At 37.3% G+C, this 27421-nt stretch overlaps 1 protein-coding gene across 1 annotated transcript in view; it reads left to right on the top strand.

Moving 5' to 3' along the window:
• Positions 1–15911: 15911 nt before the first annotated feature.
• Positions 15912–27421, top strand: part of LCMT1 (leucine carboxyl methyltransferase 1) — a 113412-nt gene continuing 101902 nt past the window's right edge. The window contains exon 1 of the mRNA XM_056805861.1: positions 15912–16260. Coding sequence (XP_056661839.1) covers positions 16157–16260 — 104 coding nt within the window. The 5' untranslated portion in view covers positions 15912–16156. The remainder of the gene's footprint in view (positions 16261–27421) is intronic.

The following is a 27421-nucleotide window of genomic DNA, read 5'->3' as shown; positions in this document are numbered from 1 at the left end:
CCACCAATTTGAATGACTTGCTGCTGTCTATGGATTGGCCTATTCCCATTGTTCCATCTCAACTTCTACATATTAAATAGAATGCCCTCTCTTCAATGAAACCTTGCCTGAATACTGTCACAAAGGAAGGAAATAAGCATTTATTTATATTTTGGAAACAATCTTTCCTTCCTCCAAACTCACAGAGCATTTTATTTTATATTATGCCTATTGGATGTTTATATAAATGTATTTATGTATCACAGCATAGCCCCTTACTAAATTGTAAGCTCCATGAGATTGGGGAATGGATTTTATTTATCTTTATATTTCATGCATTTGCCTAATAAAGTACATTACACAAAGTGGTTGTTTTATCAATGGTTGTTAAATAAGTAGATAATAGTAAGTTAGATTTTGATCTAAATCTAAAACAATCTTAGAGGACATTGAATGCAATCCTTCCATTTCACAAATGAAGAAACTGGGGTCTAGGAAGATAAGGTGACTTACCTAAGGTCTCTCCAGCCAGAACTGAGAGAGCCATGATTTGAACCTATCTCCTTTGCTCCAGATGCATCATTCTTTCCACTATGCCACATTGATTAATCAAACTTAACTGAGAACAACCTATAAAACCACCCTGACACTACCTCATTCTGACCCACTTGTTCTATTTTATTACCAAAAAAACCCCAAACACTGTGGACAAACTGAAATACAACTTCATAGGATACTGTGGAACATCAGAAAGCAATGCCCCAAACCATCATGATCATGTTACAATCAGAAGGATGATTCTTTTTTTGAGCAAGGGAGTACACTGTGAGTCCAAGGGTCAGAGCTGGAAACATTGCCAAGTCTTAAAAATATCAGGGCACCATTCCAAAGCACAACTTCTTTTTACTACTATTAACCTGGAAATCTGGCTGAGTATTATGCCGAGGCAAGTTAGCAGCATGGTGTGGTGGACAGAATATGTCAGTCAGATAACTTAGGTCTGAATCCTGTCCCCTGCTGCTTCCTATCTTGGTGACTGACCAAGTCACTTAATCTCTCTAGGTTTCAGTTTCCCCTCATCTGTAAAATGAAGGAGTTATACTACATAATAGGGAGTTAGTCTTTATTTAAGGCATTAAGGCAAATGGGTTAAGGACTAAAATCTGGTAAAAGATGTTGAGGAAGTTTTCCTTCCCATTTGTCTGGTACCTGCAGAAAGCAATTTGATCTGTTGCATTTTGTTCAGATACTGGAATCAGGAACTTAAATTCCTAATCACAGTTGTACTACTGATTCAGGAGCCTTGGTCAGGTCCTTTTACCTTTGAGAGTTTCTTTCAATATGAGATAATGATATGAATTGAGCTGATAAGAATCACATGTAAAGTATGTTGCAAACATAGATGTTGTACTATAAATCTTAAACACATAGGATTACTACTACTACTACTACTAATTAATTGTGTTTGCTTAACCACCCGAATGGCATAAGAGTAATAAGAAGCCAAGAAAAGATATAATTTAAAGTTGACTAATATTTGAAGGTGACACATCAGATGACAAGTTATTATTAATAATAATGACACCATGCATTTGAAACCCTCTCCAGTCTACAAAATGCTTTCATATATACCATCTCACTTGCCATAAAGACTATTTAAAAAGCTGAAAGTTCCATGTTTATTAGCATTCATCTTTATAAAATGAGACCTTTGAACAAGTGAAATGGATCCATAGGATAGACTGAAGGGCTGACAATATTGTATAAAATGTGGTCACAGAATAACCCATAATAATGAACATTTAATTTATTGCAGTAATAGGACTGTGACTTCTACTAATAAATTTAAAACCTGGATGACTGAAATTCTAAAAAAAGTGGTTCTCGATTTTCCAGGTTTCTATAATGTTTTTCTCAAATATCTATTTAATAGACACAATATCTATTTAAACATATAGGAGGGGGACAACTAGGAGATTCAGTGGATTGAGAGCCAGGCCTAAAGACAGGAGGTCCTAGATTAAAATCTAGCCTCAGACACATCCTAGATATGTGACCTTTAGTCATGTCCAACTCTTTGTGATCTCATTTGGGGTCTTCTTGGTAAAGATACTAGAGTGGTTTGCCATTTTCTTCTCCAGCATTTTTCTGACGAGTAAACTGTGCCAAACAAGGTTAAGTGATTTGCCTAAGGCCATACAGTAACTATCTGAGTCCAAATTTGAACTCAGTTCTTCCTGACTCCAGACCCAACACTATATCCACTGTGCCACCTCGTTGCCCAAGTCATAGCCATTTATAACTTTATTGAATAGTCTTCCAAGGCTCCTGTGACCAAAAAATTCATTACCCTATGGCCAACTAGGTAAGATAGATAGAAAGACAGATGGATGGACAGACGGATGGATGGATGGATAGATAGACAGACAGATAGATAGATAGATAGATAGATAGATAGATAGATAGATAGATAGATAGATAGATAGATAGATAGATAGAAGGATGGATGGATGGATAGATGGATGGATGGATAGATGGATGGATAGATAGATAGATAGATAGATAGATAGATAGATAGATAGATAGATAGATAGATAGATAGATAGATAGAAGGATGGATGGATAGATAGATAGATAGATAGATAGATAGATAGATAGATAGATAGATAGATAGATAGATATGGTATGGTACTTATATGTGCTAGGCACTGCACCAAGTATTGGGAATACAAACCAAAAGAATGGTCAGCCCCCTCCAAAGTCAGCTAGGCTGGTCTACAGATCCTGAGGACAATCTCTCACTGGATTTAGTATCAAACCCTTTCCAACTGGGCAGGACCCATCAGAATTTGCACTATGCTTCCATACCCTTATAGAAGGCAAAGTTACCTTTTTTGTTTGTAGGAAGCAGTGTTGTGGTTGTTTAGTTATTTTTATGTTGCATCTGACACTGTGATCCCCTTTGGAGTTTTCTTGCAATAATTGTGGAGTGGTTCTCTAGGTCATTTTACAGATGAGGAAACTAAGGCAAACAGAAGTAAATGACTTAGCAGGGTCACACAGCTAATAGGTGTCTGAGGCTGGATTTGAACTCAGAAGAACAGTCTTCCTGACTTCAAGTCCAGCATTCTAGCCATTGTGCCACCTAGCTGGTATAGAGGACCAACCAGGTAATTGGCAAGTAGAAGATATGGATTCACTGTTACCCCTGACACATTCTACCTGTATGACCCTGGCCAAGTCACATATCCTCCCTTGACCTTGTTTCCTCATCTGAAAAGTGAGACGGTCAGACCAGATCTCTGGGTTCTTTTCTAGTTCTAGATCTATTGTCCTATGATTTCCATGAAGTATCTGAATATTTTGATAGAACTGCTATGCATTAAAAAAATCTTTTTTTTAAATGTTCTCAGATTTTTGTACCGTTCTTCCACTTTAGTGATTTCAAAGGCCAACAAAAAAGAGATTTGAGTCTTTAGATAAGAGTACCAAGTCATTTCCTCAACAGGAAATGCTGTATTACCCAGATTTTATTGACTCTGGTACAGCTAACTTATCAGAACTTGATTAATTTAGAATGAAGTTGTTTTTATTACATACATTCTGAACCTGAAATACTGATGGGATAAGTGATTAGAGTTCATTACTGTAATGATTTTCACGATCAGTCTCTGCTTTTCAAAACAGGGTAAATATAACTACCAATTTTGGAATGTAGCACTGAATATCATGTTTAAAAATTTTCTTATTATAATGATAATTAAGAAGGTACCATACAGTATGTTGGGGTTTTTTCAGTATTTTTACTAGCTGACTTCTCAGGGCCTTCACAGATTTAAGATTCTATGATTCTCTACTTCTGTAGGGACTATAAACAATCATCCCTGATATAGGCATCATAATAAACTGGAAAGATTGTCAAATTTGGAGTCAGAAGTCCTGGCTTCTTTAATTTTGCCTCTGTTCCTTCTTAACATGTATGACCTTGGGCAAGTTACTTGAACCCTTTGGGCCTCAGTTTCCTCTTCTGTACATTGAGAAGATTAGTGTAAATAACTACTTCTGGTTTTAAGTCTATGATCATACCACTATTATCTTTAGATTCTATCCCCAATAGAAATTTGATCTAGGAAATAATGGAGAAGAAACTTGCTTCCATCTTCTTCTCCCTCTCTCTGGACAGTCACAAAAAGAGTTCTATAAGAAAAGGTTTGGACTCCACTAAAAAAAACAGGATAGAAAAAGAAAGGGTATGATTAATGACTGAAAATTACAGTGAAACTAAATGGACAAATGTAAAATTTTAAAGTTAAACAAAATTAGATTAAACTAAAAATTAAATGAAATAAATATTTTTTGGCCTTGAAATAAATAATTCTGGACCTCAAAATAAATATTTCAATTTTTTTTTAACTTTAAAAAACATTAAGATAAGCCAGTGTGGTAGAGTGGAAAGAGATCTGGGTCTGTGATCAGAGTTCTGGACTATAATCCTAGTTTGGTTATTTGCTACTTATGATTTTCAGCAAGCTTCTTTACCTCTCTCAGGCTCATTTTCTTCATTTGAAAAATGAGATTAGATTAGAAGACTTATGATCTTAAGTGCTTATATTCATATATATTACATTCATAAGTACTTATATTCATATATTCATAAGTGCCTCTATCTGTATACTAATTACAAGTTAGCCAATGATTAAGTGCATATGAGTGACCCAAGAGATTCAAAGAATGAAGTATCACTCTATTAGAGGAGGATTAAGGCATTCATCTCTTACAGGAGGTGGCAAATTTGAAGAAATATTTCTTTAAATGGAAGCAGGTAGGACACATCTGTCCTAGTTGTGCCATGACGGTAATGAAGAGTACAAGATAGAAACCAGTAACAATAAGTGAGAAGTTCTGTTTCTTTGGAAGGTTTAGTGTATAAAGGGGAGGACAATAAAAGAAAGTTAGAAAAATTATTTGGAACCAGGTGGTTGTGAAGGAAGAAGAGAGAAAAGACTGAGTACTAGGTTAAGTACTTTTTATTGTACTAAATAGGCAATAGGTAGAGATTGAAAGTTTTGTTTATTTTTTGTTTGCTTGAAGTAGTAATGTGATTTGATTTGTTCATTAGGAAGCTTACTTTGTTGTAAAGGATGATTTAGAATACTGGTTCTTTTCTTTCTTTTTTAAAATCAAATTATCCAATGGGTTTATTTTATTGTTGTTGGGTTTGTTTTTGTTTTTGTTTTTGATAAAACCAGCTCCCACTTAGTAGTTCAATGGTTTTATTTTCACTTTTATTCATTTCTACTTTGATTTTTAGGATTTCTAACTTAGTATTTAATTGGGGATTTCAAATTTGTTCTCTTTTAGCTTTATTTTTAGTTGCATGGACAATTCTTTGATGTGCTCATTCTCTATTTTATTGATATAAGCGTTGACAGATATAAATTTTTCCTGAAGTGGTGCTTTGGTTGCATCCCATCAATTCTGGTATATCATCTCCTTGTTGTCATTCTCTTTAATAAAATTATTTATTGTTTCTATGATTTTTATTCTTTGACATTCTTATTTTTCAGGATAAGATTATTTAGTTTCCAGTTGATTTTTTTGTTGTTGTTGTTAAAACCCTTAAGGTAGAAGAGTGGTAAGGGCTAGGCAATGGGGGTCAAGTGACTTGCTCAGGGTCACACAGTATCTGAGGTCAGATTTGAACCCAGGACCTCCCATTTCTGGACCTAGCTCTCAATCCACTGAGCTACCCACCTGCCCCCTCCAATTGACTTTTTAAAAAACCCTTTCATTCCATCTTGGACTGTGTATTGGTTCTAAGGAAGAAGAGTGGTAAGGGCTAGGCAATGGAGGTTAAGTGACTTGCCCAGGGTAAAACAGCTAGGAAGTGTCTGAAATCAGATTTGAACCTAGGACCTCCTGTCTCTAGGCCTGGCTCTCATTCCACTGAACTTCCCAGCTGCCCCTCCTCCCAATTCATTTTTAATCTGTTTCCATGGCCTTTTATTGAATATTATTTTTTATTTCATTGTGATCTGAAAAGGATATATTTAAAATTTCTACTTTTCTGTGTTTTGTTGTAAGGTTTTTATGTCCTTTTACTTGTTTAATTTTTGTGTAGGTGTCATGTACTACTGAGTTTAAAAGGTATGTACTCCTCTCTATTCCCATTCAGTTTTATCCAGAGATCTATCATACCTAACTTTTCTAAAATTCTATTAATCTTTTTCTTATTTATTCTTTTAATTATATTTATCTAGTTCTGAGAGAAGAAAGTTGGGGTTCCCTACTAATATGGTTTTATCTATTTCCTCCAGTAACTCATTTAATTTGGATGCTATTCCATTTAGTATATTTATCGTTTATTAATATTACGTCATTGTCTATGGTACCTTTAGCATGATGCTTTTCCCTTGTTCTCTCTTTTAATTAGGTATATTTTTGCTTTTGTTTTGTCTAAAATGTGATTGCCACTCCTGTCTTACTTTTTTTACTTCAGCTGAAGCAAAATAGATTCTGCTCTAGCCCCTCACCTTTACTCTATGTATTTACATATATACATTTGTCTACTCTGCTTTCTGCTTCAGTTTTATGGATGATTTCATCTCATTCATCTTCACAGTTATGATTACTATTTCCATTAGTCTTATTTTCTCCTGTTTATCCCTTGCTCTCTCTCTCCTTTCACCGTGCCCTTTTTTCAGAAGTGTCACTGACTACTGCCTCCCCAAGTCTGTCCCTCCTTCTATCAGCATCACCTTCTTTCATTGTTCTCTCCTCTTCCTACTTACCTATAGTGTAAGATAGATTTCTATACCCAATTTCACCTTTCTCTGTATAACCCTCTTTCTCATCCCTTAATTTTGTTTTGTTTATCATCCTATCATAGTCATCTCATACCTATGCCTTCTGTCTATGTATACTCCTTCTAATGATAAAGTTATTCAGAATTATAAAAATCTTCCCATGTAGAAACATAAATAGTTTAACCTCATGGAATCCTTTATGATTTCTCTTTTCCATTTTCCTTTTTTATGCTTCTCTTGAGTCTTGTATTTGAAAATAAAATTTTCTATTCAGCTATGGTCTTTTCATCAGGAATGATTGAAAGTCCTCTATTTCGTTAAATATTCATTTTCTTTCCTCAAGGATTATACTCAGTTTTATTGGGTAGATACTTCTTGGTTATAATCTTTCCCTCCAAAATATTATATTCCAAGTCCTATGATCCTTTAATGTAGAAGTTTCTAAAATCTTGTGTTATCCTGACTGTGGCACCACAATATTGGAGTTATTTCTTTCTGGCTACTTATAATAATTTCTCCTGGAACCAGGGAGCTCTGGAAAATTTGGCTCTCATATTCCTGGGAGTTTTCATTTGGGGATCTCTTTCAGGAGGTGATTGAACCCAGGAATTCACATCTCTAAGCTTGGTTCTCAATCCAATTAGTCACCTAACTGTCCCCTTAATTTGATATGAGCTATGTTTCTGGGGTGTAGGGATGTGATAATTAAAATGTTTTGGGAGCAAGGGAAATATATAACAATTATGACCGCTGAAATATGTTTTCTACTGTGTCTTGGGTTTATATAAATATAAGATGGTCACCAGGGAATATATTCCCAATTTATGAATATGCCCAAGCCAACTGGGTTTTATAGAGAAATTTAATTTATAATACACTGATTAATCAATAGAAAAGGAGAGAAAGGAAGAAAGGAATAAGAATGAATAAATCAGTCAGTTGGTTTTATCACTCACCCAAGATCTCTCTAGGTAAGGCTTCTCATGCCAACCTCAGGCTCCACCTTCAAGAGAGCCTCCTTTCAAGAAATGTTTCCAGAGAATTCTCCTCCTTCAGAGCCAGCCTTCTCTCCTGGTCCTCCCACAGAGCAACCTCCTCAGTCCTCCTTCAGAGCCACCTCGCTCAGAGCAAAACCTCTTCCTTCTCTCCTCAGACCCCACTATCTTTAAGGAAACCATATAAGTCCCCTCCCCTCAGTTCTCACATTTACCAATCACTGTCAATGTCTCCCCTGTGCCAATGGTGGCTCTAGCTTAACCCAGGACCACCCAGAGGTCTGTTTCCTTTGCACATGTCTGTTGTAGGTCATATTCTCAAATAATTAAATCTTGATCTATGCTACAGCATTTCCTAAATCCTGTTAGACTGAGTAGGGTGGAGATTGTAAGTTCCAAGACCTGGTTCTGTCATTCCAAGTATCTCTATTGTATCAATTCTAAAATCAATCATGACTCAAAGAACTTCCTGTTCTATATTTAAGCATAGGTCAAAGCCCTTTCCATTGTTTAGCAAAAGGTTTTTGTCCTAAAGTAATCTTAAGAAGGGAGGAGAAGGATCCTCCCATGCCAAGGGGTTTCACATTCCAACAGAGTTCTTACTATCAATAGGAAATTTTTTCCAAGTATGAAATTTCCCAATGGTGAAATTTCCAACATTCATAAGTCTAAGAAATTTTAAGGTTTACAATCCCCCCTGATGATCATTGGGAGACTAGTCTCCCCATTGATCACTTAACATAATCATTTTGTAGTTCTAAATGCACTTCTAACTATAGATATACAAAATATCCAATTTTCTAAGAGAAGTTAGAATAGTGAGAGAGGAAATAGAAAAGAACAGAAAGCAAAACCAATGTTTTGCTAGGCGCATTGACAGAAAGCCAAATTAGGGGCAGTCCCTTTTGGAATAAATGTGTACAATTACAATAAATGTTCAATCAAAAGTTCAGTCCAATCAATCATATCCAAAGTTCATTCTTGATCTTCTTGATGAAGTGTAGGTTTTTGGCATCTTTCTGCAACAGTTCATTCTCTGGATATAAAAGTTTCAAGCTTCTTTCTTGAAGATCTTTTCTCGAACAGAATCAAAATCTTTGATTTTTTATAACAGTAAAATCTTAAACAAAAATCAAAATTCTTGGATTTTTATAAAAATACAATCTCAAACAAAAAAAATTCAAAAATTTTTAGAATTTTAAATTAAAATACAATCCCCCCTGAAGTAAGTATTAAAAACTATCAAGTTTAGCTCAGGATGCAATGTTCAGTTATGGGAGTGTATGTGTCAATTATCAAAAGAATAGAAAAATAATCAAAAACATAAGAAAAATTCAAAATAGGTCTTGTATAGGTCCAGTTTAAAGTAATTTCTATCCCACAAGTATGTAGGACAGAATGCAGTAATATTTCACTTAGCCATTTGTAGCCAAGACTACAGGAAGTTGCCATAATATAAGAAGAAAAGAATTAGAATTCTATTTTGATGGGGAAATGTCATTCCCTCGTCTGATTTTTTTTTCCCCTCAGGGATATAGGGAGCCAGCATGATAGTCAAGCTTTGTACTTGTTTCTAATGTGTCGAGTTTTTTGTTCTGTTATTTTTAGAGTTGGTTCTGCAGGAAAGTCTATAAGTTTTCAGTTCTTTTGAGGTGGTATGATCTAAAAAGAGATGTGATCACTGCCCTCTTGGCCTGTACTCTGGCACTTTTTTCTGTCCTGAAATTATGACCAAAGTCCCCTTCCCCTGCTACTGGAGCTCTAGTCTATCTCCCACCCAGGGATTGCAACTCAGATCCATGTATGGGTAATGAAAAAGAATCTTGCACCCAGTGCCAGCTACAGGTCCCCAGTAATATCCTTTTGATGGATTGTTTGACCTCCTTACTGTCTATGGGCCAAGATCTCCAGAATTCTTGTCCTCAAGGCCTGCCCTGGTTTGTGCAGATGTGGCTTGTTGACCACTGCCTTGGGCCTGACACCAGGTCCCAGTGGCTGGCTTATGCTGGGGCACAGTCTGCATTAGACTGTACTTTCTCTTACACCAGTGAGACAGACCTTTCCTTCGGACCTTCTCATTTGCTTTGGGCTGGGATGTTATTTTACTCACTCCTTTGTTGGTTTTGCTGCTCTAGAATTCATTTTGAGGCATTATTTTAAAGTTGTTTGGAGGGGCATTTGGGAGAGCTTGGGCAAGTTCCCACCTTTCTTCCTCCATTTTCTGTTACCTGTGAGAGTCAGTTCTCAAAGTGTAGCACAGGGACCTTTGAAGCGAACTGAGACCCCTTCAAGGAGTTCTGTAAGGATAATTTAGGGTTGTGACCTAATCTAAGTTTGATTTTTGGTCGCCAGGGGATATCCCAAATAAAATACCCAAGTCAGTTTGGAAATATATGGTGGTTTAATCAATATATAGGGAAGAAATCAAGGAGAAGAGAGAGGGAAAGGTATAGGATTTCTCCCAACCAGCCTATGCCAGGCGAGTTCAAAGTCCTCCACCACGAGGTCCTTGAAGATTAGAGGCTTTCTCTAAGAGGATAGTGTTTGGAAGGTAAAGGAGAGAAAAAATCAGCCTAAACTCTGAAAGATCTTAGAGAAGAGCCTCACCTGAACTAGGTTACTAGGCTTCCTTCATTATGGTATCAAGGAAAATTCACTGCTAAACTGGACAATAGCAGCCAACACACCAAGATGCCGCCATGCTCAGCAAGCTGCCGCCAGTCACCTCTCTGCCATCAAAGAGGCCAGAGAGAGGAAGTGATGCAAAATATATAGGCAGTTTTACATCACTTTCCTGAGTCTCACGTGTACCAATGATATCTTAGGCTTGACATAGGACAGCCCAGGAGTCTGTCAGTTGTTTCTGATTTGTCATTTGCTAGCACATGTCTATCATAGGCCATCCTCCTAGATACTTAATCCTTAAGTATGGGTGTAGACATTCCTGATTTTGTTAGACTAAGTAGGGTGGAGTAATCTAAAATTCACAGTTCTCAAGATCAAAATTATTTTCATAATAATACTGACATCTTAATTTCAAATGGAATAGATATCTCTATATACATACATATGTATATGTGCAAAATAAATATATAAATATTTAATATTTTAAAATTAATAATAATAAAATATGTTAAAAAAACACAAAAGTACTTTGGGGAGTTCACAATAATTTTAAGGTTGTAAATGGGTACTGAGACCTACTGATTTAGAGAAAGGAACTAATTAGAGCTTTCTAATACGTTTTGTGTTACTTTGTAAGGTAGTGAGCTCCCTATCATTGTTGGAGGTCTTCAAAAAAAAAGTAAAAAAAAATGCTTGAAGACACAAGTCTAAATGTGTTGTTATAAAGGAAATTGCAACTTAGGGTTAATAGGTTACAGTAGAAGTAGAAGGGTTCCTTGTGGTATAGTAACTCAGGATTATCTGGGTGCAGATGCTAGCACTGCCACTTTCTAGGTATGTCACATTAGGTAAGTTACTTCCCTTTTCTGAATCCTAGTTTTTTTAATGTATAAGATGAGAGTTGATCGAGATAATTTCTAAATGCATATTAGTTCTAAATCCTATAATCTTATAAACCTCTAAAATGCATTTTTGTTCCATGTCCTATGATCTTATAAAACTCAAGGTTCCTTTAATGTATTCCTATGAGTCAGTTTATATTTATATAGCTTAGAATTGATATATTATTTTATTTTATTGATTTTAAATTTATTATCATTATTATTTAAAACCCTTACCTTCTGTCTTAGAATCAATACTGTATATTGAGTCCAAGGCAGAAGAGTAGGAAGGGCTAGGCAATGGGGGTTAAGTGACTTGCCCAGGGTCACACAGCTAGGAAGTGTCTGAGACCAGATTTGAATCTAGGACCTCCTGTCTCTGGGCCTGATTCTCAATCCACTGAGCCACCCAGCTATCCCCGAATTGGTATATTTAAAAAAATTTTTTTAAACCCGTGCCTTCTGTCTTGGAATCAATATTCTGTGTCGGTTTCAAGGCAGAAGAGTGCTAAGGGCTAGGCAATGGGGGTCAAGTGACTTGCCCAGGGTCACAAAACTGCAAAATGTCTGAGGCCAGGTTTGAACCCAAGACCTCCCATCTCTGGGTCTGACTCTCAATCTACTGAGCCACCCAGCAAATTGGTATATTTTTAATAGTGCAAGCAAAGTCACAAATCAATAGTTTTTTCATCAGAAAATTAAAACAAAATATATAGATTTGAAATATAATATTGGGTCCATTTCTACCTTTAGTATCCTGGTATTTTATAAATACTTTGAAAATCACTCTTACAAAGTTAGGTGCTCATAGAGGGTCTTTTGCCTAAAATTGGACCAATATATATGTATAGGGACCTTGAGAGAACCTACAGTCTCCTTGGGCAAGATTGAAAACAAAGGTGGCTTGTTTGTTTATGTTGATACCAGTGTGTGGGCCGCCTATTGAGGAAACTGTAATAGATACTACACTTTAGCTTAACCAAAAGGCTGAGAAACGATGAGTAGGCTTAAGTAGAAAAAAAGCACATCTATGTAGGATTTAATATGAATTCTTCCAGGATGGAGAACCCAACCCAGCAAAGGAAGAAAAAGGAGCCAAAGGGCTTGCAGCAGGAAAGAACAGGTAGCCAGTCATTCCGTTTCTATTGAATGACTGAGAGCTGCTGCCCATAGTGTGTGGGGACTTGATTCATAGGATTTAAGGCCATTACACAGGTCCAATGCAGTCTGAAAAGAACATGCTAACAAACAGTGCAGTGTTAACTGGCTTCTAACTGTTGCTCCACCATGTATCACCTCAGTTCTCTTGGGCAGACTCAATCACTTCACCTCTTTGTGTATTTGTTTCCTCATCTGATAACTGGGTAGATCTCTGAATTCATTCATTTGAGCACTTGATCATCCTATGCAATTCATATCTATTCCAACTCCCCTTCATCCCCAAATTCCCCAAAGTGCATATAGGCAAGGAGCCAGAAACCTTAATCTTATTCTTTTTGTATCTTGGGAGGAACAATGTGTATCATTTGGAATGTGGCTCTGCTGTCTCTCATTCTTGTTACATGGCCTCAATAAAACCCTTTACTCTATGTCTCACACACAAATCATTATTGTTAATATGGCACAAGCCTACTAGGCTATTTGTAATTTTAAATTCTTTTGAGATGACAATGTTTGTTTATTCATTCTGTATACATTTATTAGGAACCTATTATGTGTTAATGTTCCATGATTCATAGCTATATAGCACTACTGGGGGAATATTGGTGTTGAAAAGAACTTTTACAGTAGCAAATACTTGATAATCCTTGAAAACACCATTCAGTTTCCCAATTGGACCCAGTTATGGAGTCCTACTCAACTTGAGGCCCAGTTCATTATTGAGCTACAGCACCTATCTAAAAGACACACTTTTTTTTTTTTAAACCCTTCACTTCTTAGTATCCATCTAAAACAGAAGAGTAGTAAGGGCTGGGCAATTGGGGTTAAATGACTTGGTGAAGATCACACAGGTAGGAAGTGTTTGAGGCCAGATTGGAATCCACATCCTCCCAATTCTAGGCCCAGTGCTCTAGCCACTGTGTTTCCTAGGAACTGATTCAACAAACTGCATGTTATCAGATGGATAATGTCTAATTTCATCTACTTTATTTTCTAGTTAGATGATTAGACCAGTCTTCTCATTACTGTAGATCTCTCAAAGGTTTTCTCGTGTCTTGGGGCTCAGTGTAATACTTCTGTATCATCTGTGAATAAGAGCATGTTAAGAACTTTATCTGTTATAAGGACTCAGCTCAGGATCAGATAGAGAACAAGACTTGCCCCTGTTTACTTAGTTTACTGTTACTGCTGGGATTAACAACTCTAATCGAAAACTTCCCCAATCATTGTTGGTCAACCAGTAGCTGCTATTAGAAAGTGAAGTAAAAAGAGGCCATATACTTTGGGCCAGGTCCTTGATCTTTATCTATACAGTGGGAAAAATATTACCTGCCTTGCTTCAATCAGAGATAGTACTATGAAGAGGTTCAAAACTAAGTTCAGACTTTCATTTCTTCTTATCTAAATTGTTTTTTTAATTGATCTTCCATTCAACTATTCTAGTAGGATGTTTCCTTAAGAAATACTATATTCATGTTACCCTTCTACTTAAAAATTTTCCTTGATTCCTCACTGCTTCTTGATTCTGGCATTAGTAAATCTAACTTGGAGTTCAATCTGATTCCAATTTAGCTGTCCATCTTTATCTCATATCATTTTCCTTTATACTACTTCCTCTCTCTTCCCAACTCTCCTCAGATTTCTACCTGCCAGACCCAATGATTTGGATCAGCCATTTATATCTGCACTATGGAAGGGACTGGGCAGCTGGTGGTGACTTTTGTCCTCTACACTCAATAGGCAGCAGAAACATAGAGGAGCAATACCTGCCACCACTAAGGAGAGCCACACAATTATTCCTTCTCTAAATAACTATCATTGACTCAAGGTCTAATTCCCAGTCAGTTTAGACTGCTCTCCTGTTCACTTTCCATATCAAGTGGATGCTGACTCTTAGTCCTTACCTTTCCCAGAGTTCCATTCCACTTTAGGGCTTGAATCTACTATCCCCTTGGTAGGAGATCATCTGCCCTACCATTACTCTTTAGAATCCTCTGGGCCTTGTCATCTACCCCACTGTTATTCTTGTCTAAATACTCACTAACCTTTCAATCTACCATAAACTAAAAATAAATATGAATCAACATTTATATGTTGTTTTCCTTAACTAAAATGTGGTCTCTTTTATATCAGGGCATATGCCAGTTTTCTTTTGTATTGCCAATATTTAGCATAGTGCCTGCCTGGCACCTTGTATATACCTTTCCTGTGTGAGCTTCAGCAAATCACTTAACTTTTCTTGGCCTCAGTTTCCTCATCTGCAAAATAGGGATAATAATAACACCTACCACACAGAGTTGTTGCTGGGATCATATGAGATCATATTTAATGTATTTGCAAACCTTAATAATGTTAATATAAAGTCTAGCTATTTCTATTCACTTGATTATCCTATTCTATATTCCAATCAGACTTTACCATTTTCCAACCTACATTCTCATCCTACACTCTCCCACCTCATTCTTTTGTTCATGTTCATGCATTTCCCACCTCCTATGCCTGGAATGGATATCATTTCTTGCCCACTCTGCTCCAGACCCAGCTCAGATATTGTCAAAGCCCCTTCTTCCACTCAAGATTCCCCCTATTTCCAGAAGACTTTCTAGACCTTTTTTCCCCCCTTCTCCCTCCAAATGCTCTTTTTCTTTGTCTTATAGCACTCTAGAGTCTTTGCACTTACCTAATATCTTCTGTATTAAAGTTATTCATGTCCTTCTTAGAATATAAGCAGGCCAACAGAGGTTGGGGGTGAGTGAAGAGTGAAGTATTTAAGTTCAAATTCTGCTTCAGATACTTCTATATGATGATAATAGTGTGAGGCTCAGATGAGGTAGATATATGATAATAATTTGCAAACTTTAAAGCACTACACATAGCTGTGAACTATTCACATTATGTCTTTGTATCAATGTATTCAGTGCAAGGCCTTATACACTGCAGATATTAATAAATATTTATTAGAAAAAATTCAAAGCACCTTGTAAATAGTAAAATGCTGTTATCAACATGTGATATGTGAAATGTTGATAAAGTAAAACTTTAAATATTATGAATTCTGTGCCTAAAAAGGTCTTAGTGAAGAATTTCTGTGTATTTTGAATGGAAATGTAAATTGCATATAAAAATCCATTTGTCACTTATGGCTTAAAAAAACGAGATATCTTTAAAGGAAAAAAACCAACTAATCAACCACCAGATAGCAGTTCTTATAGAAGTCTCTAGGGAAGTGTGTTGTAATGTTTTTGTGTATTTAAATATTAGCTAGGGTTATAAACTTCGGGTCTCAAACACTCTTCAGATGGCCTCTAATCAAGTAGGGGAAAAGAGAAGGAGAAAACAGTTTCCATCCTAGAACAAATGAAACTACAATTCCCAGAAGGCATCGGGGTCCAAAAAACGTTGTGTCCAATTGCCCCGCCCCAAGCGCCATGTGCGATTCTTGTCCAATAACCATCCACAGAAAGTCCTTGTGAGGAATAGAGGTCCAATGAGTGTCTCAAAATAGGCAAGGTGAGGAGGAGCCAATAAGGTGTCGGGTTGCTGGTGAGGAAGACGCCAGAGAACGACTTCGGGGCGTCCAGTCTGTACTAGCCCCTCTTCCCCACCTGCTTGGCCCAAGAGTCCATGTCCCTTCCTTGGAGCGCGCTTCGGTGAGCGCGCCCTGAAGCCCGCCCTGGATCCTCATGTGGAGACCGAGTCTGGGGCTCCCATGGCCTCCCGTAGCCTCCGGGAGCCTACTGTCTCCGGCACCGACACGGACACGGGCGACGAGGGCGTGCGCGGCACCTGTGATGACGCTTCCCTTTGCAAGAGGTGCGGAGGGGCTCGGGGACCTGAGGGGTCTTGGAGGGGGAGGGGTAGAGGCAGTGGCGGTGTGGGGGAGGGGCACCGCGAGTATGGTGGACGGAGGGGTTTGGGGAGAGGCAGCGGGAGAGCTGTCCCTGGGCAGCCTCGAGCCCCCTGCACCTGAGTGATGGAGGAATTCGGGCTCTGAATCTCCCCATTCCGCTTCACTCGTTTTTCTAGTCTGTAAAAAGAACTGTTCCATGGCGTGCGAGAACTAGGGAATCCCATTTTCCAAGAGGGAAGGGACCTCAGCTGCCATTTAGTAAAAGACTTACTCAAATGTTAATCCCTCCCTGATGCATCAGACGAGGTTATATAAAGCCTTTGCCTGAAGAGGGGGGACACCCCACCCACTGAGGCTGCCCATCCCACTCTCGATCTGCTCAAAAAGCTGTTTTCGGACTTAAAGCCTAAACTAACTTCTTTGCAACTTTTACAAATTGAACCTAGTTTGTTTTTTTTTTTTTTTGCTTTTCAATCATACAGAGCAAGGCTAATTTCCATCCCACAAGGTAGCTTTTCCAATAGAAAGCTATCATTTTCACTTCAGCCTTTTATTCTCCAAGTTAAACATTCACAATTTTTTTTTCATTTTATTGTTATTTGGCATGGACTCAGAGCCCTTAAATCTGATGCCCTCCTCTGGAGCACTTGTTTAAGTTAATGAGTGTCTTTTCCAAAATGTTCCAAGAACTGAGTATATTCCAGATTTGGTCTGATTTGGGCAGGGTAGAGTGGAACCTCCTTATTCCTAGAAACTGTCTTTCAGGGAAGCTCAAAACTGCTTAAGCTTTCTTGGTTACCATATCACACTGTTTTCTTAAAATTATGTAGGCATTCCTTTTTCGGCTTTTAAGGTGAATTTATTGATTTCTACATGTGACTTTATGATTAAGTATAAAATTTCATCTTAGAATCAGCCCAATTTTTTTTGCCTGTTAATATTTATTTGGATTTTGACTTATCCATTCTGTTAGCTAACCCTTCTAGCTTTATGTCAGAGTAATGTGACCCTGAGCAAGCTATTTAATCTTTTTGCCTCAGTTGTTCTCATCTGTAAAATTGGAATATTAATAGCACCTGCCTCCAGGGTTGTGAGAAACTGTCCCACCCCCGTGCAGGTAATACAGTAAATACTTTGTAAACCTTAGTGAAAGAGGTCAGTGATGGCCAACTTTTTAGGGACCCTGTGTTGCCTTGCCCCACCCCCCCCAACTGCATGCAGTGCCCCGCCCCCCTACACTGGGTGTGTGGGGATGGGCTTCCAGCCACTCAGTCTCTCCAGCTGCCTTCTGCAGCCACAGGACTGGCCCCTGTACCCAGATTTATGGGTGGAGGACAGAGTGAGGGGGCTTCTGCTTAAGAAGAGGGGAGTGCAGTCTCAAAGATGCAAGTACCTCTTGTGGGTGGGCTTCCAGCAGGTTTGTGCCAGCCTCTGGAAGTCTTGGCCTGCAACCATAGGGAGGAGTCCCTGCATCCAGGTTCACCAGGGGTAGGCTGAGGGAGTGGGCTGCTGCCCTACTTGGATCTGTCAGGGAGGTGGGAGGTGAGGGAAGCTTGGACGTTGTCAGCCTAGAGACCAAGTGCTCTGCCCAATGTTTGGCTGGGTGGGACCAGCTCCCAGCCCATATGGATACAGGTGAAGTTGTCTCCTGGGGGCTGCCTATTGGGCTATTACCCATAAGGGGAGAGGGAGCACAGTTAGTCCTTAGGAGAGCAGCCCCTCCCCCAAGACTGGTGACTGGGTGGGGAAGGGAAAGGAAGAAAATGGTGATCTTTTAGGGGGTGGGGCTAGGCTTCATAGTGGGAGAGGAGACCCCCTACTACCCACCCCTGCTGCCCACCTGCAACCCCTAGTCCCAGACACTAGAGGTAGAGAGGGAGGGGGAGTGGCCTGAGTGCTCTGTTCAGGGGAGGGAGTAAGGAGGGAGCAACTGCTTGGAGGGACTTGGAAATGCTCACAGACATGTGTCTGTGTGCTGTCTTTGGCATGTGTGCCATAGGTTTGCCATCAGGGTGCTAGGTTACCAGGGATAGACCTGGAATCTCTGATTTTATTTGTATGGGGAAATTCCAGGTTTGGAAACTCTTTTTATTAAAGGAAGTTGACTCCTCTGCAATTTAGTATTAGAGAGTGTATTAGAACACTGAAAAATTAATGAACTTGGTTAGAGTCATATGCCCAGTTTATGGCTAAGGTCTTTTTGGGTTCAATGCCAGTTCTGTATCCACTACTTTATGCTTCCTCTTCCTAGATGTCTCTCCTTAGCTATTATTATTGTTTGCATTATTATTTGCAAATTGGATAATACTATTTATCTTTTTATTCAAATAATGAAAATGTTTTAGCAGTTCTATACAAAACACTGGAGACTGTCATCCAACATGCTGTGGAACCATGGGTGACTATTCTTTGAGTTTTGCTATTTAGGCACTTCTAACTCTTTAATTGTACTAGTTTTCTAGCCCACATTTCTCATTCCACAAGAAAAGAAGAGAGAGTTTATCAAATGTTTTACTATAAAATGTAGGTGAGCTACATCTACATTTTCTTCATCTGTCAGTTTAGTGATCCTGTCTATCCAAAAAGGAAATAAAATTAGTCTGGCAAGCTCTGTATGGATTCTAATCACTACTTCTTTAACTATATGTTTACTAAATATCTCTTTAATAATTTCTTCTAGAGTATTTCCAAGAATCAAAATCAAACCCAAGCTTACTGGTCTATAGTTTGCATATTCCATTCTTTTCCCTTTTTTTAAAAATTGGAACTATTGACCTTTGATAGACCTGTGGTACCTCTGCTGTTTTCCACAATACCCAAATGTCATTGATAGTGATTCAGTGATCACATCTTCCAGTTCTTTTAGCATCTGAGGATTTATATCATCTTGGCCAAGTGACTTGACTTATTCTTATTCTACTTATCTTTGATATCTACTAATTCTCTGTTTGCCAATTTTCTTTTGCTTTTTATGCTCCAAAGGTCATTTTCTTCAGCAGAGAAACAGAAATATAGTAAGAATTAGTAGCTCTGCATCTGGATTCTGTCACAGTTTTTTCTTCCCCTAGCAGGGATTTTATGCCTTTTTTGATTCTCTTATTTTCTGTTGTTGGCTAGCTAGCTTCATTTCATTTGAATTTTAGAACTCATGATGCCTTTTTTTTTTGAAGTCCTTTAAAAAATGTTTCTTTTTATTATAAACTTGAGAAATATATCCATATACAAAGAAGAATGGAAAAAATAAGATTGTACATTGTAAAGATTAAAATTAATATCCAATACTCCAAGAATTATATTTAATAATTATTACATATTTATCTTGAAGTATAAGGAAGTAAAAGCTAGAGAAACCGAGTGAGCTGCTCCCCTCCTCCACATGGGTCTAGACAGAGAGTGAGCTCAAGAGCATGGGTGGGCAGAAACCAAACTCAAAAGCTCAATGAACGTAATGATGCACAAACAGGAAAGGGAAAAGGGAATTGTGGGAGATGTAGTACGGGGCACACATTCTAATTAATTCTAATTAATACATGCTTCCTGTGATCCTTTGGGAGATCAGTCTCCCCAATGGATCATGAAAACATAACTAATTTATAACTTGAACTAGGGGTATATACAAATATTATAGTTTTTAAAGGGAAATTGCAATAATTTGGGGATAAGAGGAAAATAAAAAAGAAAAGGAACAAAACCAATAATAGGTGCATTGACAAAAACCAATTAGGGGGCAGTCATTAACCGCCCCCCCCCCCCCCCCCAAGTTCAAATTTGCCATATCTCAAAGTTCAAATTGGATCTTCTGGTGCAGTGTGTGGTCTCTGCAGGCATCTTCACAGTGCCTTCTAGATTCTGGGAGGTAGTCTCTTTTTCTAAATTAGGCTCAAATTCAAGTCAAAGTTCACAACAATAACATAGTCCCCTTTGAGGAAAATAATAATACATTCCCTCCTGAGGAGGATACAGGGATACATAGGAATTACACAGGGATACATGGTTGAGTCATAAGGCATATGAATCAAATATCAAAAGCATCAAAGAAGTCAAAGAAATGTAAAAAAATAACCTCTGAGTGAAATATAGAATATAAAAAGAAAACTTGAAAAAATTCTGGGAAGAAGGAAAAAAAGAAAAATTCACAACTCACAACAGGTTCTTGTAGCAATCCATGTTTCATAAGTGTGCAACAACACTCACTCACTAACCCAGTTTAGCAGCCCGGACTACAGTAAGTTGCCACATCATGAAAGAAATTAGAAAAAGAGACTAGGTCTTGAGACAAAATGGAAAATAGAATTCTCCAGTTCAACCCTTTTCTTTTCAGGATGATGGAGCCAGAACAATCAATGTTATGTGTTTGATATAGAGTGTGGTACAAGGAAGTCCTGCATTTAACACATGTTAAACAGCCTCAACCTCAGGTCTGACACATGTTCAAATCATTGTGGTTTTTTTGGTGCATCCCCGTAGGATTGGCTTGGTTTCTTTTACCTTTTTGTGCTCTTTTGGCACTTTGTAGGTCAAGTTCTGTGCTCCTTTGTGCTCTGTTTCTCCTTGGATTAGACATAGTCATTGAGCAAAAGTCTCATAATAAATAGTGGCAGGTTGCCATAATCCAAAGCTTTTTGGGTGTGTTTTTATATGCTAAGGCAATTTGTGCAAGTACAAGGATCAACCAAATAAAGTGCAACAAAATAGTACAAATCCAGCAGTAAAGAAGTCTACACAAACAATGGTCAAATACAGCCAGTACAAGCTATTATTCAACATCAACCGAAGGTACTTGTTTTACATGACTACAATGAATCCATAAGTCCCTCTATCCAATTTTTATGGCTGTTGGTGTAGTTAGTAGGATCTGGAACGGTCCATCATAAGCAGGGTCAGTCGACCCAGTGTGTTTGAAATTTTTTAGCTGTCACAGTTAGATTTGCAACAATAACATCCACCATGTTTTCAGGGACTTTGCCATAGAAAGTCATAGCAGTGAACTCTGGAGGGTTGTCATTGACATCTGTGACTGTGATGACAGCTGTAGCTGTATTTGAAAGACTGTATTTGGAATTTCCTTTCATGTCAGTAGCTTGGATTTTTCTAAAAATTTTTATTTAATTGATTAATTTAGAGCATTTTTCCAGGATTACAAAAAATCATGTTCTTTCCCTCTCCTCCCCTCAAACCCCTCCCATATCCAATGCACAATTCCACTGGGTTTTATATGTGTCTTTGGTCAAGACCTATTTCCATATTAATGATATTTGTACTAGGGTGATCATTTAGGGTTTATAACCCCAATCATATCCCCACTGACACATGTGGTCAAGTAGTTTGGATTATTATTTTTTTAAACCCTTACCTCCTGCCTTAGAACCAATACTACATATTGGTTCTAAGACAGGAAAGTGGTTAGGGCTAGGCAATGGGGGTTAAGTGACTTGCCCAGAGTCACACAGCTGGGAAGTATCTGAGGCCAGATAAGTAGCTTGGATTATTAATGTATACTGTTGTACTTTCTGTCCAGTCCAGCTGCCACTGTGATAATATCTCCAGTTTCATTGTTTATTGTAAACATTTTGGATGAAGGGGACACTGGGGCCTGGGACAGAATTCTGTACCTCAGCCTTACATTTAGGGCATTTGGATCATCAGCATCAATTACATTAACTGTCATCATGTAAGTTCCTGGTTTTGATCCTTCAGGAACTGTTCTATTCCAAACCTGGTATAAGAATTCTGGTCTATTATCATTCATATCAATGACATTAATGACAATGTCTATGGGATTCTCTACTTGATTTCCATTTATATCCACTGCATGTGCCCTCAAATGAAAACGTACTATTTGTTCCTGATCCAAAGGCTTTGTCACTGACAGCTGACTGGAGATGGGGTTGATTATCCAGTCTCTTATGTATAACTTTTTTTAAGAAAATACTTCAATGTTTTAAATCTGCACTGCTAATGTCTCTTAACTTTCTTCTGTCATGACCCAACACTCTACATTAAGAATTGCCATGCTTTATATTCTTTGACTAAGACCTTTTGCTTATATCTTCTGTAAATATTCTTTTTTTTTAAAAAAACCTCATCTTCTATCTTAGAACTGATACTAAGTATAGACTGCAAGACAGAAGATCAATAACACCTATGCTGTGAGAGTTAAGTGACTTCCTTAGAGTAAGATGGCTAGGGAAGTATCTAGGGTCAAATTTGAATCTAGCATCTCCTGTCTTTAGGCCTGGCTCTCTAGCCAATAGAGCCACCTAGCTCCCTGAATATATTCTTTTGAAATCCAGATTGGTTAGTGAATTCCTTCTGACTTAATACTTTTAGAAAAATCTTGTTTTTCCTTTTCATTGTAATTCATTCTTTTTTTGTTACTAGATTTAAATTTTGAAACAATATTGGACTTGTTGATCTCTAAGATTCCTTATAGCTCTAAAAGTCTGTGGTTTACTACATTTGGTATTGGGCTATTTTGTGAGTCTTGGTGATCCTTTTTAAAAAAATGAGATCCTCCTATACTGAATCACTGAGTTAAGTTGGTGAAGAGTTGAGAGAACAGTAAAATCATAGCTCCATCTAATCTTAATTTGTGTCTGAATAAGAATTACTTTCCCCAATACCTTTAACAGATGGATTATCCAGTCTTCATTTGAACACCTCCAGTGATCAAGAAATCATTTCCTTGATGCAGCCCATTATACTTTTGGACAGCTCTATTTGGAAAGTTTTCTATCTAACTTTGATCTTCTTTCTAATGTCTACTCAGTATTCCTTATTATGCCCTCTAGGGGCAAAGCAAAGCAATTAAAAAAATGTATATCTTTTGTTTTTACATAGACTAAATTTCCCTTTTGAGATCTTCTCCCTCTTTTCTCAGAGAGCCATTTCATATGAAATTTAAAAAAGAAAAGAAAAGAGAGAAAACCCTAGCAAAACTGATCAATACATTGGAAAAATATTCTACACTTATAGCTCTTTCACTTCTGCAAAGGAGAGAGTGCCTTATCACAGCTCTGCTTTGGGGTTAAGCTTGTTCTTTGTAATTTTGCAGCATTTTTATTGTTATTTTATGGTGATTGTTATTTCCATCTACATGCTTATTGTAGTCATGTATGGTTTTCTTGGTTCAGCTTGCCTTATTTTGCTTCATTTTATGTTTTCCGTGCTTTCTGTATTTATTGTTTAAATTATTTAGCTCATTACCCAGTCTGTAGAGGTCTGCTTTTTTTGCCCCAGTTATTACCACAAAAACTTTCTAAATATTTTGGTATAAATGGAGCTTTATAAACTTGGCAGTAGAATCTCTGGTTCAAAGGGTATGAGACATTTTAGGCACTTTATTTCTAAATATTCTAAATCTAAATTAAATTCTGTAATGGTTGTACAAAAATCAAGTCATATCCTCTTCCCTTATAGCTGTCATAACCATCCGAAATCTGTCTGCTACTTTCTATACTCTCATCATCTTGGTCATTCTTCTTCAATGTGAACTACTCTTACCAGTATCTTTCATAAAATACCACCCAGAACTGAATACTCCAGAGACTGTCTGACTGGGAAGGGTATAATGGGACTGTCATCTCCCACCTTCTGGATACTACCTTTTTTTAATGTAGCAAAAAGGAATTTATTTTGGTTTTTAGCTATTTCTCACTATTTTTTTTTTAACTCTTAACTTCTATCTTGGAACCAATACTATGTATTAAGTGTTAAGTGACTTGCCCAGGGTCACACAGCTGGGAAATGTCTGAGGCCAGATTTGAACCTGTCTCTAGGCCTGGCTTTCAGTCCACTGAGCTACCCAGCTGCCCCCTCAATATTTTAGCATACTGCAGGTGAAGGTGACATGAAGTTGGTCTGTAGGGAAAACATCTGTTAATAAATGGGGGCAAGCCCCAGAGAGAAGTGGCATAGTCTGAGGCTCAGTCATGCATGCTATACTTATATTTCTAGGCTGTTTCATTACTACACCCTCAATAGATAACATTATTGACTTTTCAAATTTTAGCTAAGGTATGTGTGCAAGAGAATGAACAAGAGAGACAATGAGAATGTTGGACAAATCCTTGGAGTAGAGAAAGTCCATAAAATAAGGTAGGACCTAGTATCCAAGGGGGATATTCCATGACCTACTTTGGATGCCTGAAACCATGGATATAAGTGGATATCTGCTGACTATATATATATACTCTATAGGCTTTCTTCCCCATATCTGCTGACTATATATATATATATATATTCCTTCTCCATTAGCCTGTTCCTTAGCTAGGTACTCAGTAGGCTTCCTTCCCCCCAATACTCCCTGCTTCCCTCCTAAGAAAAGTAAAAGTGAAAACAGGAGGCCCCACCTTATGTTGGGTAGACTTTACTGGAAGACCTCTAGTGGACCTACAGCACTTTTCAGGCCCTAGTGGTTGGCCTGGAAAACCAAAACTCCAAAAGCAAAACCTCTGATAAGGAAATCCTATTGTATTAGAGTGAGAAAGTACCTTAGAGACCATCTTTTTTTAGAGGTGGTGGGGAGGCTAAAAGCCAGATTCTGGCTTTACATGTTTTTGGAAAAAAAAATTTTTTTTTAAATGAGAAGACAATAGGGAAATGTGGAAGGAAATTGTTGAGCAGAATAGTCATGGTAAAGATTAGTTTGGCAGATATGTATATATATGATGAGACCTGCTCGACAAATTACTCATGGGTCGATGAACTGGCATGAGAGAAACAATTCTGGGATTATAGGAGGGCCAAACTGACAGCCTGACAACAGATACACAGAGTCCTTTTGCTGATCAGTGACAAAGTTTAATGATTTTGGGGTACATACTTTATAGAGAGAATGAGGTAGACTAAGGGATTAGGTAAATCTTTTGCAGAGACATTGGCTGATGATTTACAAGATAGAGACAATGGATATAGATTACCTCAGTGGTTCTAAAAAAGAGTTTTCTATAGGTGATAATTTCTATAGGTGATAATTTCTATAGGTGATAATTCAATAGGTTTCTTGTAAAATTCCCACATCAGTAATTTCTTGGAAGGTCATTTAGTATTTGGGGAGGAGTTGGATTGAGTTCTCATGCTGGGAGAGCAAGTTAGGTGTCTGATTACTTCTAAACTATGGCTGTAATTTTACTGGAGCGTATTCTCACTACTTGGGGCTACATCTCCCTTTTTGTGAAAGCAGAGTAAGTGAATGTATGATTTGTATGGATTGTGTAAGGCTAAAAAACTAAATTCCAATTCTTATTTGCTTGGAAATGGAGCTTTTGAAATTTCATTTTTTACTAGGCCTTTTTTTTTTTTGGGTGTATCTCAGAATATCCTGTGTGTGCTGACCATAGTGTTTTGTCATAGGCAGATATTTCTCCATGGCTTTTGCACAGGAGCTAAGATGACTTTTACTCAGGGGTCTTTTGCCTCAAACCAGGTGGTCCAATCCTAGGGTTACTAAGACTGCCTCTGGACAAAGCTTTTCCTCTGAGCTTTTTGCATAGCTTTAGTTGGATTATTAGGCTTACTATGGCTTTTGTTGAGACTCAAGGTCCTTTTGCCTTTATCACAAGTATCATCTATCACAGTTTAAGAGGGTTACTCTTATTAGCCTGATTTTGTTAACGTCCACAATTCTTTGTTCCATAAACCAAGAAAATATTAACTTCTCCTTTACTTTTAAGTCAAATTTGTTTTATTTCTAAGTGTCCATGCTATTATGCTGCTAAGGATTGTGTTCTGTTATGGGGTAATATACTAGGGTCTTTTATATATCTTTTCTTCCTAATCAAATCTGCAGTAAGTATTTGGTGTAAGATGTTTGTACTCAGTCTTGCTAAGTGTGGATCTATTGTGCTGTGCTATCTTCTGGTGGAATAAGTGTGAGGTTAGATTGAACTAATAAAAGGGGAAATAGACTTTGAAAACTTACATTTGATACAGAAATAATTATAGCTAATATCAGAATACAAGGCTGTACATCATTATAAGCTACATTTTTCAAGGTAGCAGAACCATAACAATAGTAATAGTTGGACTGTAGTTAATAGTTAAGTTTGATCAGTATTAGGGGGATTTGCCACTCCAAAGATTATTCTGCAATGTGAACTGTTCTTTTGGATTATCTCCAAATCATGAGCTTTGGTGACTTGGAAATAGCTATCACGGTTTTTTTCTTATTTGGCTGTTTCTTATTCTACTGTTCCTGAAAGGTTCTCTGCTTGTAGGTGTTCATTTTCTGTGTAAATAAAAACAAAATCTTGACCCCCCCACCCATATTATAAATCTGGGTTTGTAAATAGGTTACTCAAATTCATGTTCAGTGATTATCCAAATGAATTAACTTAGAAGAGATACATTGTAACACCAATTGAAACAAAAACTTGGGATGGTGTACAATTTCTTATATAAGAAGTGGAACATATTTGATTGTTATCCACATTCAAATTTCTGGGGCTTCAATTATTATTTCACTTTGCTTTGATTATAACAATTTGCTTCGAAAGGAAAAAGCAGGGAAAGGATTAAACACTGACTTCAGGTAAGAGTTAGCGTTATTCTTAGCTTTTGAATGGTGGGTATAGTTCAATGATCTATCAGACAACTATATCTGAATTCAAAACTCAAAAATAATATTAGTTGCAATCCCAAAAGCTTTTATTTTAAACAGCAAATCTCACCAATTGGACCTCGGAGCTGAAAAGTTTCCAAGATTCACATACACAATTAAAAGTTTTGATTTTTCAAGTTATAATAACCAATTTTTCTTTCCAATAATTTTCCAGTTTTTTCTAAGTTTCAATACTCACTAATAATGAGTGAGTTGTTACAGCTATCCGGCAATTCTTCCCAATATATACAGAAAAAAGGTTAACAATTTTGTTGGGAGTTAAATTTCCACAAACATTATCTTGATTAATGATGGGTGGTGTAATAGGAATTTGTTAGTGACTTGGAAGGGAATTAACATTATCCTAACATAACATATTTTTTGTACATTGTCATAACCAATTTACCTTAAACTTTTGGTTTACAATACAAATCATATATCATTGCAAGTACGCATGATCAATTTCTAACAAATTGCTTCTTCATATAATTTACATTTAAGCACATATTTTTATGAAATAAAGT

This window comes from Monodelphis domestica, chromosome 7 (genome assembly GCF_027887165.1).
Source record: "Monodelphis domestica isolate mMonDom1 chromosome 7, mMonDom1.pri, whole genome shotgun sequence".
Classification (NCBI taxonomy): domain Eukaryota; kingdom Metazoa; phylum Chordata; class Mammalia; order Didelphimorphia; family Didelphidae; genus Monodelphis; species Monodelphis domestica.
Note: the sequence above shows the minus strand (reverse complement) of the source record. Positions and strands in the feature narration are given on the sequence as shown.